At 40.4% G+C, this 17,518-nt stretch overlaps 1 protein-coding gene across 7 annotated transcripts in view; it reads left to right on the forward strand.

Moving 5' to 3' along the window:
* The window catches only part of SATB1 (SATB homeobox 1), a 76,379-nt gene that overhangs the window by 38,131 nt on the left and 20,730 nt on the right, over positions 1-17,518 (forward strand). For 6 of the 7 annotated variants that reach the window (XM_072854011.1, XM_072854010.1, XM_072854014.1 and 3 more), the window contains 2 exons: positions 2,300-2,512; positions 10,939-11,094. In XM_072854011.1, the coding sequence (XP_072710112.1) occupies positions 2,300-2,512; positions 10,939-11,094 (369 nt within the window). The remainder of the gene's footprint in view (positions 1-2,299; positions 2,513-10,938; positions 11,095-17,518) is intronic. The other variant, XM_072854015.1, reaches the window with a different exon arrangement.

The following is a 17,518-nucleotide window of genomic DNA, read 5'->3' on the forward strand; positions in this document are numbered from 1 at the left end:
TAGTAAGGAGTCTCCTCTCCTGCCAATGATCAGTCCACTTGAGTTTAGTTTTTCTTTCTTCTTTTTAATCTTGGTGTGTTTTTTTTCAGCACAGTAGCAGTAAGAAATCACATGTGTTTACACCTCCATCATACATCCTGTGCTCTGCAGACAGCTTTGCCTTGTCTCCAGTGGCACAAAATCATTTTTTGCCTCCCTTGGAGGATGGGTTGTGTAACCCTACCACTGACAAACAATAGTAACTGTGGGTTTGAGTACTTAGAAGTAGGAAAAAAAAAAGGTAGACAAGAATTTAATTTCCATATTTGCTAATGAGTAAATTTATTATTAGACTAATCATTAAGAAAATTTTTAAAACTTATACTGCACCGAAATTCCACTTTTGTCTGTAACTCATTTATTTACCTTCTGAGTAGTTTCGCCTGGATACCAGAAAAGAGGAGGGATGAAGAATAGTGGTAAGAAGGTATCCCCCAAGATTACTTTTTTTTAAATCCTCCGCCAAATTATTTTTCATGCTTAGTGCTGGAAAGACCGTTCGTGTTTTCCATCCCATTTCCCTCTTACGTGTGCAGGCGCAGACAGGGCCATGAGGACCACGCTGGCCCCAGCGCAGTGGTTAGCACCTCTGTCCTCATCGTCCCTGAGAGACGAAGGGGCAACGGGGCAAATGCCCAGCTCAGGGCCGCTCTGGGTGGGCTCTGACCCTGCCTAAGCACAGCTGCCTGAGAGCAGTGGCTCTGCCGCAGCACCTCCGCAGGCTGCTGTTGCCCGACAGGATAGGACCTTTGGCAGAGGAGACAACTGCCATAGGTGCTGTGAGCATCAGACTTCCCTACAGAGGTGGCAGGAGGTGATGCTTGGGCCGTAGCTTTCTGTAGCACTCCCTTAGGAATGGATAACTTCAGTCAGGATTGCCTCTCTCAGTTTTAGCTTTTTTATTGCCTCCCCCCCTCTATTCACCCCTCCATTATCCCAAATAACTTACAACCGTTCTCTAGGAAAAGAAACATTGGGTTGTGTTCTTTCTTTAAAATCACATCCATGGTCCCCTGTTACACTAGCAATAAAAGCCTGTCATACCAACCCTCTCCTTGTCCCAGCATGGCAACAGCATTTATTCTAAAGAGAAGTTCACATTTGCTTTTGCAAAAGTTAGATTTCTTGTCACTGCCTTGTTACTTCAAGACAGTAGAGCATTTTGTATGCCTGACATATTTAAAAGGAGGATTTGGCAGGGGGGAGATTTCAAGAACCTGTTGACATTAAGTTCTAGTTGCACTCACAGGTGCATAAATATTTCATCTTTTAGAGTAATTAGGTGTCCCAGACCACCAGGCATGCTCCATTGCTGAGAACCAAGGTGAAATGGTTACGTAGGAAACCTGGTGTGGTCTGTACAAGCCGCTGACGGCATGCTATCGTCTGCAGCCTGCCCGTCTCTGGCTCGCTGCTGCCGATGCCCTGTATGCTGTTTTCCTCTCATTCCCCAGTGCTCGCTTTTATCTGTCGTTGCTGGACTCTGCAAGTGGTCAAAGGACAATGGTAAATGGAGTTAGGAAATGGGACCTGCACAGCAGGTGCTCAAATAAATAGCCCAGGCGATGGACTGGGTGAGGATTAGGGTTGTCCTGGTGAGTAGAGGGGGATGGTGGGAGGAGGAGAAAGGCAAAGGAGGGGGAGCATCCAACAGTGAGTTTCCTCACTTGTTGTTAAACTCCAATATACAACTCTCAAAACAAAATACTGACTTATAAAAATACAGACCTGAGTCAGTTAAGCAGTACTTTAGGAACGTTGTGAGTTTTATCGTCTCAGATTAGTTGTGAAATATCACTTCCTTTCAAAAGCTGTTTAAGTTGCTAGAAGTGTGGAAAGCTGTTTCTTTAGGTTGGCTGTGCGTTTTGTCTGGGAAGCCTGAGAACACCCCAGTGTCGTGCCTCTGGACTATCTGTATTTCACTTATTCTTAACGTCTTGTGATTGCCTGGTGACTGAAAGATTTCATGGCAAGTTAAGCCAGTAAAAGGAAGGAGACCTATTAGGCAGATTCAGTTTATGTTGTATGTAAAACAGATGCTTAATAAAATTAAGGGTACAATTGAGGCTCTCTTCTCTGGTACCTAAATTGCCATTAATATGTTCCTATGTGGAGTGAATAGCGTATTTGCTGCTCTCGTTCTCAGCCCAGTGGAAAGAAGAAAGAGGACTGATAAGCAGTGGCTTTGCAGAGCACGGTTTTATAGGGGCTCACCTAGGCTAACTCTCCAGCGTATTTTTTTTTTCCTCCCTCCCTACAGGGCTTGCTCTCAGAAATCCTCCGAAAGGAAGAGGATCCCAAGACTGCCTCGCAGTCCTTACTGGTAAACCTTCGGGCTATGCAGAACTTCTTGCAGCTGCCAGAAGCTGAACGAGATCGAATTTACCAGGACGAAAGGGAAAGGAGCTTGAACGCAGCCTCTGCAATGGGCCCCGCACCTCTCATAAGCACACCGCCTAGCCGGCCTCCACAAGTAAACCACTCTCTCTGTCTTCTACATTTGTTCATTGTGCTCTCTCACTGTCCTGCTGGGTGATACCTTTCTTAAAAAGAAGAAAGCTTTTACTGTTGCATTTTTTAAACGCTCGTAGAATCATTATTTGCAGTGCATATCACAAATTAAATTTAAGAAATGTAATGGATGATAGTAGCAGTTTATTACTACCTATTTTCTAGTTTTAAGATAAATTCTATCCATTATGGCCCCTACAGAGTTTTTTGCTTGTTTTATTGAGATGCAAGCTTTACTGGGCCTGGAACATGCTGGCTTTTAGCTGTCTTTTTCTCCTATAATTCTCAGGTGTTGTTTTTAATGTTAGAGGTTCAAATAGGGATTTTGCAGGATTTGGACCACTAAACTGAGTGGGAATGAATGCAGAAGTATATGTACATGGTATTGCCTTAAAAACTTCCGGAAAATGAACAGGTAAAACTAAAGGGATGGGGGAAAGAAGACTCCATCCCAAAATGCTGGGGACATTTTCACTAGGTCGAGCTACTGACAACTGGATAACATAACAGACTTGCTATATCCATCTCTGTGAAAGACTGGGATACGTTCATTAAAGCTTCATTTAGTATTTGTTCAAATGGAACTCCTATTGATTTCTGTAAAATCTATTGGGACTATTGGTTTAACTCTTCCAAAATTCTCAAGTTTGATAGAGTGGGGTCCAGAAATTCAATGGTGTAGTCCTTGTGTCTGTCAAGGAAACTGATGCTGGTTTTAGGGTACGTGAGAAATACAGGTGTGAGCCATAGGAATGCATAGGATTTCCACAAAGAAGAAACACAGTTGTGAATGAAACACTCCAAAAAACAGCGTACCTTTTCTGAAATACTCTGCATTGCTGTGGCTCAAGGTTGTACCTATGCAAGGACAAAACAAACTGATTTACAGGTATGTGGGAATCATGCAGTATACACAGTCTAAATTTGCTATACAAAGCAAGGCTTTGCGATTGTGGTAGTTTTGTGATGGCTCAGTATACAAACACAGAGCAGTTTTTTACTAATCAGGCTCAGGCATATGCCTATGACTATATTCTGTACCCATTCTGAATGCTATAAATTCCTCCAGGTTATTTTTCTAATTTTCCTGCAGCTAAGGGATGCTAAGGACTACACTGAAGTAATGAATAACAAAATTGTAGGAAAAGGGAGGACAGAAGATCACTTTGACCTGCTGCAGTACTTTTCACAAGAAGAGAAAAAATTTTTAGCAGAAAGAACAGGCTATGCTAATGGTCTAGTTTTGTTATCATTAACTGAGTTTAGTCTGTGAAATATGCTACAGATACTCTTCAAGATAAAGGATGAGAATCTATTTACATAGTAATGCTTTAGTGGGAAATAGTTAAATATAGATAACTGTGTTTAAAATAACATTTGAGTTTGTTTTAATATCGGTACCTGCTCCCACAGCCCAGGTAATTCAGAGCAAAGGCTAACCCTCCTTCTTAACTTACCTCTTTCTGCCAAGGTAATGTCTCACTCTGTCTCAAGTGGTCTGGGGTAATTTCACAGCTAAAGAACAGAGTTAATTACAGGACTTTCCAGAAGGATGTCGAGTCAGAGGTAGTCCTTGTATTGGTTTTAATTCACACTTTAAACTGTATAAATCCCTTGCAGCCAGAAAGAAAGTGAGACTTAGGCGTTTTCTTAACTGACAAAACATACTGTAAGTCCAAATTTAGGGGTCAGAGGCAGGGGGGAATCTATCTGTCTCTACTGTGTTCTTGTTCATAATAACATTTCATTTTTCTAGTGGGAGTCGGGAGTATAGTTAACCTAATCGTGACAGTTCGAAGTGGAAACAGCATATGGTTTTGCTTTGATCCTTTTTGAAAGGAAAACAGGTTAACAAGGAAACCTTAGACTAATACTTGAGGTCTACAGAACAAAACAGTTACTTTTCTAGTTCTAGTATATTGTTCTCTGTCATTCAGCAAAACGTATGCACTTTACTTAGTGGATAGACCGAGGATGTAGAAACCTCTGAGTTGGGATTCTGTGCGACCTTTTTACACGTTGCCAGAATTACCCACCTATAAACACGTGTAGCACTTGCCACCTGCTACTAAGCGTAAGCCCTAAGTTTGAAAATTGAAATATCCATGTTGGTAACATAAGTACAATACTTAATGCTAGAAATAATAATGAAAATATTCTAGTTGTTGCACTGGCAAGTATAACTTTACAAATCGTAGCAGAGATAAATTCTAGTCAGGATACTGCAAAATTATTAATGCAAACTACTACTCTGATACCTCACCCAAATGTCCACAGTTTATTGAATATTTGATACTAAGGAAATAAAACCACTAGCGTCCTTACTACTAAATTTATTATAAGCAATTATTTAAAGTTCACTATACAGGAATACAGCATAATATTTTTCTAGCTTAGCTGTGAGCTTTTGGATAACTATTGAAAGACAAAACAGATCGTTTATCCTGACAACAGAACTTACGCAAGAGCCAACATATTTAATATTAAATCTTTAAGACCAGTTTAACATTTGAAACAATTAAACTATGAAACCATGAAAAATGGGAGCTAATATGCCACACATGAAGGTTTATTTTGCAATTGCAAGTTATCAGTTTCGGAAGGATGTGAAAATAAACATCCTGAAAAGGATCTATTTTGCATTTTTGTGTTGCCAACTGGTGGCCAGACAGTAGAGCAGACTTAACCATTTAGAAGCTGAGCTTGTTCTGTGTGAATTTTGCATACTGTTGCATGCAAAAACAGAAAGCGTGACCTTGGAGGTCTGATAGGATAGTAGGAACTCACCAAGCATAAACCCTGGTGCCTGAGTTAGAAGAAACTGTGTTGAATTTATCTCATTTTTACAGCATTCTTACTAGTTGCTACTTGAGCTAATGTATCTGGATTGTTTCCAATTCTTTTTTGAAATGCTTTAAGAAGCTCTTTGTCCCCCTTACTTCTCCCTTTCTCTGTGACATAAACAAAAAAGCAAAATCTTACTTTTTTTTTTTTCCCATTGAAATAATTAGCTTCTAATGCATAAGCTTTTGGGATACGTGTTTAGCCCTCTAAACTGGTCAAGTTGTAAAAGTCTGCTACTATCTCCCACACTGGTGGACTGAGCGCAAGGCAATCGCGTACACAAGAATTTTTCCCTTGGATGTTGTTCATCTTGCCACCTCCTGGGGCAGAAGCCTGTCCGTCAGGCTCTTTCCTTGGGCAGTGGAGTTCATAAATATTAGCATCTCCATCAGGTAGGTACTGCATGGAGACATAGTTTAACCTCTCCTACCTAGAAGGAAGAAAAAAAGGTCCTTTCTTGCCCTATTTCTTTTATTAATTTTTTTTTCCCTCTTCAACACCTTCATCTTGCAGATCATCCCACAGAGGTCCTTTCTGGGTATCCCTAAGTCAAGTTCAGAGGATGAGTCTATTACACGTTCTGTGGGAACGAGAGGATGTGGGGATACTTCAGAGAACGCTGAGTGTGGAGCTATGTTCAGGGTGGATGGAGTTCCCCAGGGAGGTGCTGGGGATGGCCTCTCCCTCTCATCGGGGCAGTTCGGCGGGTGGGGGGAAGAGGACTCCCTCCTCCTTAGTACAACTTGGGGGCAGGATGGAGACAGGTGACCAAGTCACAGATTTTCTTTTCCAAAATACTCTTGTTAAGGCTTGTTAGCCATCCTGCAGTTATGAACACTTACTTCTCAGGACAAGTAATCTCCATTTCAGCAGAGCTGAGGAAGAAATCCTTCTCGCCACCCATATTCCCCAAAGAAAATTTGTGCTAACTCTTGGGGCCCATCATCATCCTGTGTAAAAACAAAGTATGTGTAACATCAAGAGCAGAATATAATTTAACAAGGCAATGTTTTAAGAAGTATCCACAAATCTTGCATGAGTCATGGTTCTGGGTACTCAATTGACAAAAACCTTCATTTTCATAAATATAATCCTGGCTTCCCTCTGACTACAGATAAATTACAGTTACTTCATGCTAAAGCGATTTCAGCTTGGGTCCCAGAGATAGGATGTCACTCTTGAAAGACTGGTTTTGAGGAGGACACTGCTTTGCTGGTGTTTGAGGACCAGTGAACCTCCATTGCAAGGAACTCTGGACAACACCAGCTCCCGTGAAACTTGATGGTGGAGCCCTGGAGTTCAAACACCTGCACATGCCACACATCACCACCAGCAGAATTTTTATTTTTAAGTCTATGAAATTTGAGATTTAGGTTGATAGTCTTTGTGCCAAGTTGCATTCTAATGAAAGTAAAAATGAACAAAATAATAAATGCAACCCTCTCACCCCCCCGCGAAAACCACCATGGAGGAGAGTTAATGGAAACCCTGACACTTAACTATAACTGCACTTCCAGGCGCCACTGTAATAATGGAGTAGTAAACCTTGTCCTGATAAAAGCTGTTCTGAAAGCAACAGCATTTATTGTACCTCCTGTGCTATTTGCAGAGCAGAACTGAAAAGTAGTTTGTTTTGCCTGGAATGAACTACTTTATGAATTTTAATGTACGATGTAATATTAAAAGCTAAACCAGGATTAAAGAAGATTTTTGTTCCCAAGCTAAAACAGTACTTATGAGAATGTGTTATAAAAGATTTTTTTGTTTCAGTTTCAATGGGGAAGAAATGAGCTTCCATGTTTGTGAAAACCTCTTCAGATTGGTTATTCCTTCTATAACAACCTGTCCTTTGTTTAGGAAAATTGAATTAATGCAGAACTTCATGTTACTGTAATCAGTCTTATTTGATGAGAAGATATATATCTGGGCAGGCCAGGAGGGGATGGATGTGTTGGGGTGGTTTTTTTTCAAGTCTTTCTAAATGACTAAATCAATTGGTGATCGGAAGATGGCCAAACCAGTTTCTGATTCTCAGTGTGTTACGTTTGTAAAATAATGCTTCTCTGTTCAGTTAGTGTTTGCAAAATTTGGTTACTGTAAAAAAAAAAATTTAGCTGATCTATGGTTTCTTTCTTAAACAGAAAATGTGGCTATAAGTGTGGGTGGGGTGAGAGGTTGTGTTTAAGTGTGGATGAGATGAGAGATTGTGTTTGGTTTTGTTTTTCTCTCCAAAATGAATACTTTTTTCACCTCCTCTCCCAAGTCCTGAAGTTGCACTGTTGGGGGCTTTTTTGTTTTCTGTTGGGTTTTTTTGAGGAGGAGGGTGTTTTTTCAACCCAGCTTCAAACTGCCTCTGTCTTGAACTCAATTCTAAATTCAACACAACAGCCTAGATGCTTGCTATGTATAAATTATGAAACAGTTTTATGTATGGATATTCTCCAAGAGGTTAATTAGCATTATTGCATGGAATTCATCAGACCAGAGCAGACCAATGGTCCATCTAGTCCAGCCACAGTCTATACCTGATCTTTGAAGAGAAATTGTTAAGAGGCAGGGGAAGAATTTTTATACTTGGCCAATGATGTAAATTGGAGAGGGAGAGGATATGGCTGTGAACAACATCTCTTGATAATCCCCAAACCCATCCTTTTATGACTTTAAGACTTTCATTCTCCTGAAGCTCTTTGGGCTAATATGGCATTTTGATGCGGATATTAGTGTTTTCTGTTGTTCATTTCCTAATTCAATATCAACAGAAGGCAACAGGAGTCGTCTTTTTTTTTTTTTTTTTTAACTTCAGTGACATGTTAGACGCTGTTGAGTTTGTTGTACCTGTGTAAAGATAGATGTGATTTGCCAACCAGAATGAGGATTTTCAGTAATTCCCCTGGGTTAAGTGCATATCCATATTAAATTGGGCATTGAAAAGTGTGGACAAAGATGCACAATTTAAATTATGTCTCCAATGTGGTGTGTGAGTCTTGGTTTTTGATGATCTGGGTGTTCACAGCTCAGTTAAGTGGTCTGTGAAGTGCTGCTACAACATGAAGTTGTCTTTCGAATCCAAGTAGCAATCAAAAAGGCAGTGTGCTTACAGAAAAGAGGCATTTCGATCAGGATCACAAGAGCAAAGTGTTTCCTTCCCAAAAGATACTGTGGACTTGTGTATCCTAGCTGAATAGCATTGTCTTCTTGTTCTCCCCTCAGGACCCTCAAAGTTTAGTTACAAGTTAGAAATATTTCTTTGGTAAGGACTGAAATAACTTTGCTAAAATTTAAACCCAAGGTCCAAGACGGTGTGTTGACAAAGCCATCACTTTTTCATTTTCTAATTTAGCTTAGCCTGATTTTTACATGCAAGCAGAGAAGCCTGTCTCCAGTTGTATATTTAACATCCCCATTGGTTGTCAGTTACCTATAGTGAATCCTTTTCATTTAAAAGTTATAAAATTGCCACTGACTTCGTAATTTTCAAATGATTTCCCTGTATGGTGTTCAGGAGATGCACCCACTCTTGTGGCCTCATGCTGATTTGCCCGGTGTGAGGCATGCATTTTCCCACTCTGCCATGGGAAGAAGGGAGTTCGTGGGGCTGCTCCTCACGCTGCCCACTGCCAGGTGCCTCAAATGTTTCTGAGCAGCTGTTGGCCCGGGCTTGGCCATCTTCTACTGCAGTGTTACCTGTAAAATGTCACACCGCAGAAAAGGAAACGCCTCACTCTCCAGGTCACGGCTGCAAAGTACCAGTTGTTTTCAGATGAAAGCAAATCATGTGATAAACTGTATGCCTGTATGCCACATTCTGGGTTTTTTCTTCATTTCCCTTTTCATTTAGGACTCCTGTTTTCAGACACCAGAAAGTGCTAATGCCTGCCAGAAGGAGGCAGGTGGAAATGTGTGTGGACGCCTTGTTCTTGCTGGGGTTTCACCCCTTGCAGCTAATGGGCATGTGTTAGCACAGCTCATGAGAAGCCTGATAGACAAATCAGGCTCAGCAAAAGTGGCATGCACTTGCAGTTTCTGGGCTAGATTATTTTATCTTAAAAGCACTATGGAGGATAGTTAACACAAATTGAACATGACCTTTCTAGGAAAAAATGGGCTGATGACTTGCATAAGTACATCTCTCACCCAAACCCTTTGACTCTCATATCGTGAGACCTGTGACATATGGAAGCTCATAGAGAGTGAGATTAGAAGATGAATTATCATGTTGTCATGATTTCCCTTTGAACCTCAAGGGACTTTAGAGCACAGGAAGATGCTGACTTGCACTGGATTAAACTGATAGTGAAAGTGTGGTTTTAGACACGCACTTAAGAGTAGGCTGAATCACCTTCTGGAAGTGCCAAGCTCTGTCTGTTAGATTCAGAGGTAGCCTGAATGACTAACTTAGACTGGACATGTAACTTCTGAATGGCTAAATTAATTCCGCTCTCAACAACCTCAGTATGAACCAGTAGGTTTGAATCGAAATCTAAAGGTTTGATTTTGCATCATCACCTTGTGGGTTCTTGGCAGAAATCCAGTCTTTCCTTTCCTCTGGTCCACTTTAGGATTAGTGGTCCATTAGGTCCACTAATCTTGGGCAAGCATTGCAAGAGTAGCTGCTAAAGAAAGACATTATCCTTAACTATTGAGAATATTTTAGGATAAGCTGATTTTTTGGACCTCTCAACTGATATTGCAGAAACTGCACTGTAACCTTGGTGGGATGATTCTTGGTGTTGAAACATCAATTCCATAATTTCCAGCAGATGAAGGAAAGGATAGTTTTCTGCACATCATGTCACTACTGATGTATTTTTTGTTGTTTTCCTTAGTGCTACAGATGCAGCATAGAAGTGGTAGTGTAATCATTCTGTCTTGTTTTCATGTCATTTTTTAACCTGGACTGCAAGAAGAATAAATATTTGATGTATGTAAGTGAAATACAACTAGAATTAACAGTTTTAAGAAAGCCCTATCTTGATTTCAGGAATGAGTGGTTAAAATATGCATTATTCTAAATTATTGCTTTCTTAAAAACATCTTAAGAATTAATCTGATAAGATAGTATTTTTAAAAGTTAAATCTAAAGCCATAACTTTTCTACATTATCATGCATTTGAGTGTACTGGACATAAGGCATGAATCAAGACATATCTGTTAAGTTTCTATTTCATTAGAGATTCTTTTATGCTGCACTTACAATTTTCACTTAATTTGCGTGGGGCGAGGAAATCATGTAAGGATTCACAAGTCTCTACAAGACTGACAGGTTTTCACCTAATTTGTTTTATGACATTGAAATTCACAGTGGTCAGTTAATGATAACTCATATTTCAGATGCACTCACCTGTTACAATATGCTGAATTTTCTTGTTTCCCAGTTGCCTGAACCACGGATAACTTATAATGTTAAGTCTCTGAAAAGCTGAAAGAATATCAGAGCAAGATTGAATGAAAGGAATAAAATGGAAAGGGGAACTACTTGGGGAGAGAAAGAGAGGAGAATAACTTTTTCATAATGAAAAATGTCTCATAAAATATATTTTCTAGGTCAAAACTGCTACTATTGCTACAGAGAGGAATGGAAAAACAGAAAATAATTCCATGAACATTAATGCTTCCATTTACGATGAGATTCAGCAGGAAATGAAGAGAGCTAAGGTGTCTCAAGCACTGTTTGCAAAGGTTGCGGCAACCAAAAGCCAGGTAAAGTTCCCAGGGCACAACGGCCTCCCTGTCCTGTGTGATTATTTCCCCCCACCCCTGGTTTTGGTCTGTTTCTGTGTGAGTTACAACGAGCGGCCGGGTTAGCACACCAGCTTGGTACCACAACTTGGAGCTCCTTGCTGAGCCCAAAGGTAACCTCTGGTTACCCTTGACCAGGCAGGGTTGAGAAGCGGCTTCCCAAGACGCATCCCTCCCTCTTCCTCGCCAGCGAGATGCCTTCGCTGCGCACCCGTGGGTCTTGTGTGGCTCAGAAAGCATCAGGTTCATTGGTTCTTAGCTGGTGTGGACGTGGCAAAAGCTGTGGGCGAGCTCTGTGTATTGCTGCCAAATTAATCTCAAGGCTTTGGTGTTTTGCAGTTACATGCACTGTAATGAGGAATGCTGGGGTTCTGGTTTTTGCGAAAATCTGTAGTCAGACCCACTGGTGAGTCTGTGCACGGGAGGTGGGGCAGCACTGTCCACGTCAAAAACAAACAAAAAACCCCCAACAAATTACGGTTATACAAGTTACATCTGAGAATACATGCATGATCTTTGTGGAATACGATGGCTGCTTGGTTACTTGCATGTGTGCATACATATATATTGCGTATTCAGTTTTAAGTCTTTGTTGTGTGGTTTCCTATTCCGTTTTCTTCAACTGAAGAATTTCTGTCAAGTTTAGTGGCAAGAGAGGGAAATCAGCAAGCACTTGTTGGGTGTGATTATCATAAGTGACATGTCTTCTGAGAAAGATCACCGGAGTATGCAAAAGCATTGATTTAAGTGAGAATGTACTCAAGAAGTAAGTAAAGGAAAAACATGCAGAAAAATGGGAAAGACTAGAACCACGGTTATACCAACGCTTGAAAGAAATGGTAAATGTACCAATGCTTGCAAGGTTGAATTTTCACGTTAGATTAAATGTTACATCCGCTTAGTCACTATTCCTTTACTTTTCTAAAATTGCTTCATAGAAAAATACAGCATCTTTCAGGGAAAGCTGATAATGATCAGTTAGACCAATGTTTCTTGGGCCGTCAGCATTTTAGTGCTCGTTTTTTTTTTAACAGTCTTTAACTTTTGACTTCTGCGTTGTTCACGTTTTGGAGTTTACTCCATTTCATTGTACAGAAAGGATGTTGTCTCTTAAGTTATATGCTATAAGAAGCATTTAAGGGGATATTTTGGAAATGTTATATCAAAATGATTAAACTCAAGCTGTGGACTGTAAAAATTATAGCTTTATAGGCCACATGCCTGCCTACCCTTCAATCACTGTCAAAGTGATAATTTCTACAATAATATGTTTCTTTTATTGTTGGATTCTAAACACCAAGTGCTGTTTAAACATTAAACTGAATTGTTTATGTTAGTGCTGTACTCTGTGTCATACATCAGGCCACTATAATCTCCCATGGAATGTAAAAATTCTGTCATGAATCATGGCTTGTATATCGGAAATTACTGTAATTTTGATTGGAAATTACAGGGCTCTTGAAATGTTTCTAATTATGATAGAATGTTACAGCAGCTTCCAACCTGTGTGCTCCTCAGATGTCTTTATTTACATGTCAAGACTCGGGGTTAGAGAACTGTCCGTTTTCTATGCCTTCCTCTTTCCATTGCAGTTCTCTGCAAAACTAAGGTATGAAGCCAGTCTATCGGTCCACATAACTTTGATCTCATCTGATTTGTGTGATAGTGTATTTATTTAATTGTGTAGTCTTAAAATTTCTGGGCGGGACAGCTCTTCCAATGCTGACTTTAAAAGGGACAGGTAATCAAAGTGAAGCACAAAAGCTTCCAGAGGATGCGGTGCAGTTTTTTTAGCGTATTGGTATAAAATTTAGATTCTTGTACAAACTTTGCTACCAAGTATAGAAAACACGTAGTTCTTTTCCCTTTTATTATGGAGATTATTCCTGTATTCTCAGATGTTATTTTTCTCCTGGATTTAAGCAATGTAATGTTAATTTATGTATTGAGCAAGCTTTCAGGTCTGTAGGTAGCCAAAGCGCCACTTGTAGTAGAAAGCTGCTTCACAGCAGTAACCTCTTAGGTAAACTGAATGTGCTGGTTCTTCTCTAACCAGTTGACAACTAGCCCAATCAATAAGTTTTAAATATGTAGCAAAGTCACATATATTAAAGGAGATATCTGCCTTGTAAAAATTTTGCATTGGAGCTTGTCAGCAGTACAGACAATTATTTGTTGGGGCAAAGAAATCTCTATTGCACAAAAAAGAGGCTTGTTGAGACATTGTTTAAGAGAACTTCTCTTGAGAGAGGTCTGTTGTTGTGTTTTTTTTTTCATTTGGGGATATTGGTTTCCCGCTCAGAACTGGAAATCCTGGGATAATCGCTTCCAGTTATAGTGAAAAGTCTGGAGGACGCATATTAGAAAATGATGCGTTGGTTAACAGTTTTGTTTTTAAACATCATAAAAATTGAACATTGCTAATCTGATCTTATTTTGGATATAAAAACTTGATTAACTGCTGAGTGTAGTCTGGAGTTATGGTACAAACTAATACGTGACCTAAAGCAGACCTAAAGCTCTGCCAGTGGACAAAGACAGGTGTTTGCTGGAGGGCCTTTCTATTTTTTTTTTTTATTTTTTTTTAAGGAACTGATTTGGGTCAACATTAGTTTGGGTGTCGAAGCAGCCGGCATCTGCAAGGTGGCTGGGCTTGCCTGAGCCAGGAGACTGCAGATAATGTTCTGCTGACTAGAGCACTTTGTACAGAAGAGCTATTAAATGATGCGCTACAGAAATTTCTATTTAGGTAGCGCCGAGGTAAAAAACAAGCATCTTCCCTTGTGCGTGTTAGTGTGTTTGGCAAGAGTTACCTGATTGACGGAGGACCGCATATGGACCTCATGCTCAACAAACCAGCTGGCTACAGGTGCTCGGTGCAGCAGAGGTCATAGCGCAGGGCAAGGAAGGGGTGACGGGAGCAGGACGAGATTGCAGTGATATTAGTGAGACCGTGCTCTGGCTTAGGTTGAGTGATGATTTGCGTACTTGTAGTTTCACGGTGCACTTTGCTGGCGGCTTGTTGGCTTTCTCAAAGAAAAGGGACTATCTGGCACATGGGTTTGAACGAGTTTGGAGACTTAGCTAGAAGATTCCTTCAAATGTTGAATTTTTTTCCCATGTAGGAATGTATGCATTCTGTATATTCTTAAAATTTCTGTGTTTTTAAGGATCAATATATTATCTGCAGAATAAATTCAAATTCTGTTAAGTTCAAAATATATACTTTAAAAGTTACTATGGTTATACTGAGGAGCTGAGGAAGATATTATAACTCAAATTGCTTGAATACATCATATCTTTGGGGAGTTTTAGAATTGTAATTGGCAAAACACCTAATGTCAGTATTTAAAATCTTACATTTTTATTGCAAGTTGTCTGCCTAATAGGTCTATGTATTTTTTTGTTAGGTTATGTTAAAAGAGAGCTTTAGAAAAATACATGCAAGTGGAAGACAGAAAGGTTTACAGAGTGCTTTGTGTCTGCTCCCAGGTTGTTGGTTTTTAGTGGTAGAACAGCAATACTAACAATATTGTTTACTAAAATTTAATCAGCTCACCTGAATAAGTCAAAATGAAAAGAATCCACACATACATAAATTTGTGTGGTATGCATTACTTTTATAATTTAATCATATTGGGTTTTTATTAAATTTATAACCTGACAGTCTGATTCAAGTAATTATCAAAGCACATTCTTAATTTCGTTATTTCAAACAAAAAAAGTTGATTTGTGTAATGATCATTAAGGCATCATGGTTCAGTAGCTGTGCATTGGTTACAATGTTTTCATGTGGGAGCCAGGGATGAGTTTTTTTCTTGATGGTGACAGATGCTGAAATCTAATTTTATTCCATAAAAACAAACAAACAAACAAAAAACCCCCAAGCCTAAGAGCCCTGAGAGATAAGGCAAGTAGAGACTTGTAGTGCTCCTGTATGCTTGCTGTATTTTGAGAAGTTACATTTATGTTAATGGCTTATCCTGAAAAGCTGGGGCCTGCACGTGTTAGTATGAAGTAGGAAAGAAAGCAAAACTTTGCTGAAAATCAGCTTACGTTGCTAAAGCTTTCTTAAATTTAGGAAATTACAGTTTGCAAAAACTGAAGTAATATCAACTTCCGTACCTCTGAGCGTCCCATGTGCTACAGCGTAAGGCCGTTAGCCTGCATTATTATACCTAAATAGGTTTACTTTATAGTAGAGTAAATAGGTAAAATTGATACTTTTCTGCAGTGTCAATTGTGCCGATTGCTGTGTATGGCCAAGTAGGTGCCGAATGCCCTCCCTTCTCACCGAATCAAAACGCCTGTATGTTGGAGGCGAGACGCTTGACTCTTGTAGAATCATGTTCCGATTTTAATTTTAGTATAAAACTAATGGAGTGCCACCCATACCTCCAGAAACCTCATCTAATTACAGAAAGTTTTGACCTGTTACTTCTGAGCTGTTGCACCCTGTTGCCCAATTTCCTGTCCTTCTGTCCCCGTCTTTCACTTTGGTTAGGCAGTTAGCCCCTTGGAAATGAGTAGTTTTGCATGCAAAGCATGGAGGTAAAATCGGTGGTTCAGGCCAGGCTAGAGACTCCATCCTAAGCCATCATGCAAGTATTTTGTGCAGTGGTATTTTATTAGAAGCATTTGACTTTTTGCTTTAGTACGCACCTGGAGCGTCCTCCTCCGAAAGGCTGGGTGGGAAGGCGCACCGGGTAGGCATTAGGCAGAGCATCTAACACTCGTGAGTAGATGGGAAGGAGTTAAATGGGAAGGGAATGCTAAACATTGGCACTAAAATTGCTTTTGGCATGCAAATACTATGCTTTTCCTGACATAAATATTTTCAGAATAGGCCATTAGAGTTCAGGTATATAAAACCCTGCTTTTACTGGAAATTTTAATGTTGTAGTAAACCCAGAGATTTATGGTGAAAAATTGATGTCTGTTATCTCACTTTTATCTTTTTAACCAGCAGTTTTATAAATGCTATATCTTTGATCTGGCTTTTTCCATCTAGAGACTAAGCTATATACTCTAATAGGAAAGTCATTTTTAAACAGCTTCCCACACTGAACAAGCACGGTATTGTGGATCTGGCACGAAGATGTAACATGCCATTACCGCAGATATAGAATGATCTATTCAACTATTTTCCAGCGGGGGGAAAAGAAACCTTTTTATCACCAAGAGTAACCCTCTGGTAACAATATGGCTTTAAGAGGGGGGTCTTGAAATTTATTTCCAAAGCTGTTTCCTCAGGGCGCTGCACCTTGGGCTGCCCTGGCGGGGTCCAGCCTGGGGGGCAGGAGGGGGCTCGGTCCTTCGCCTGTCACCCCGCTTCTCCGTCAAGTCGTCTCCCGCCTTTGTCTCCCTAAGAGCAGCTGAGTCACTTCCTGGGTTTAAATCTTGGCTTAAAAACCTTCTTTCCCCCCCCCCCTCGGCATACAATGGATTCTCTGTGGAGCAGGGAGGGATACTGCACAGGGAGACGCGAGGTGGAAACAAAACGTGCTCTGAGGTCTGCCGTCGTTTCATGGGTCCACCTGGAAATAAACCCCTCAGCCTCATGGGGAGGTGAGATACAGTAGTTAGAAAATGTTAGCAGCAGAAGTACACCACACAACAGCTTCTATTTTTTTTATTTTATTTTTTTTAATGTATTTTCCTCCCCCCTCCGCTAGCCAGGGGTGATTGCTCTGGCAGTTGAAGAGGTGCCATGAGCAGCGGGAGTCAGGACAGGATCGGGTGTCAGCGGGGATGGGAGAGGAAGAGTGTGAACTGAGAAAGCAAGATGGGCTTCTGTGCACGATCAAGAATTGCCCCATGAAGTGGTGTGTCATTCAGTGAAACTGTGAACCTTGGCAGATAGAGCTGATTTGTTTCTTTCACAAAATATCATGTTGCAGAGTCATACTGTGTTCTGTCTCACCCGGGTTGGAGGGAAGGAGATTTTCCGGTTTCTATTGTGGGAACAAAATGAACGCTCAGAGCACTCCAGGTCCTTCCTCTGCCCCATGTCTTAATCTCTTTTTCAACATCTCTTCGCAGAAATAAAGGTTAAAGCCCCGGGAAATTTCCTTAGGAAATGTTTTTTAAATGCTTTCTGAGAAAGGGGGTAGAAAAACTGAGTTCAGTTAACTCGCTTATTGCTCAGTCTGGGTAGACCTGGAGAAGGGCTGGCATTGATCTCCTGGCCGTATCCCACGTTATTGGTATGACCTTGGTGCAGTGGGTTGACTTCAGTGAGTCTTGGGTTCCCGCTAGTAAAAAGTAGACAGCAACTTCTTGAATCAACAAAGATGCACTGAAGAGAAACCACCTTAAAATCTCCAAGGTGGTTCATATCAGTGTGCAATTGCCCATGGAAATCTGCATAGAGGGAAAAAAAAAG

Source organism: Ciconia boyciana, chromosome 2 (assembly GCF_034638445.1).
Source record: "Ciconia boyciana chromosome 2, ASM3463844v1, whole genome shotgun sequence".
NCBI classification, from domain to species: domain Eukaryota; kingdom Metazoa; phylum Chordata; class Aves; order Ciconiiformes; family Ciconiidae; genus Ciconia; species Ciconia boyciana.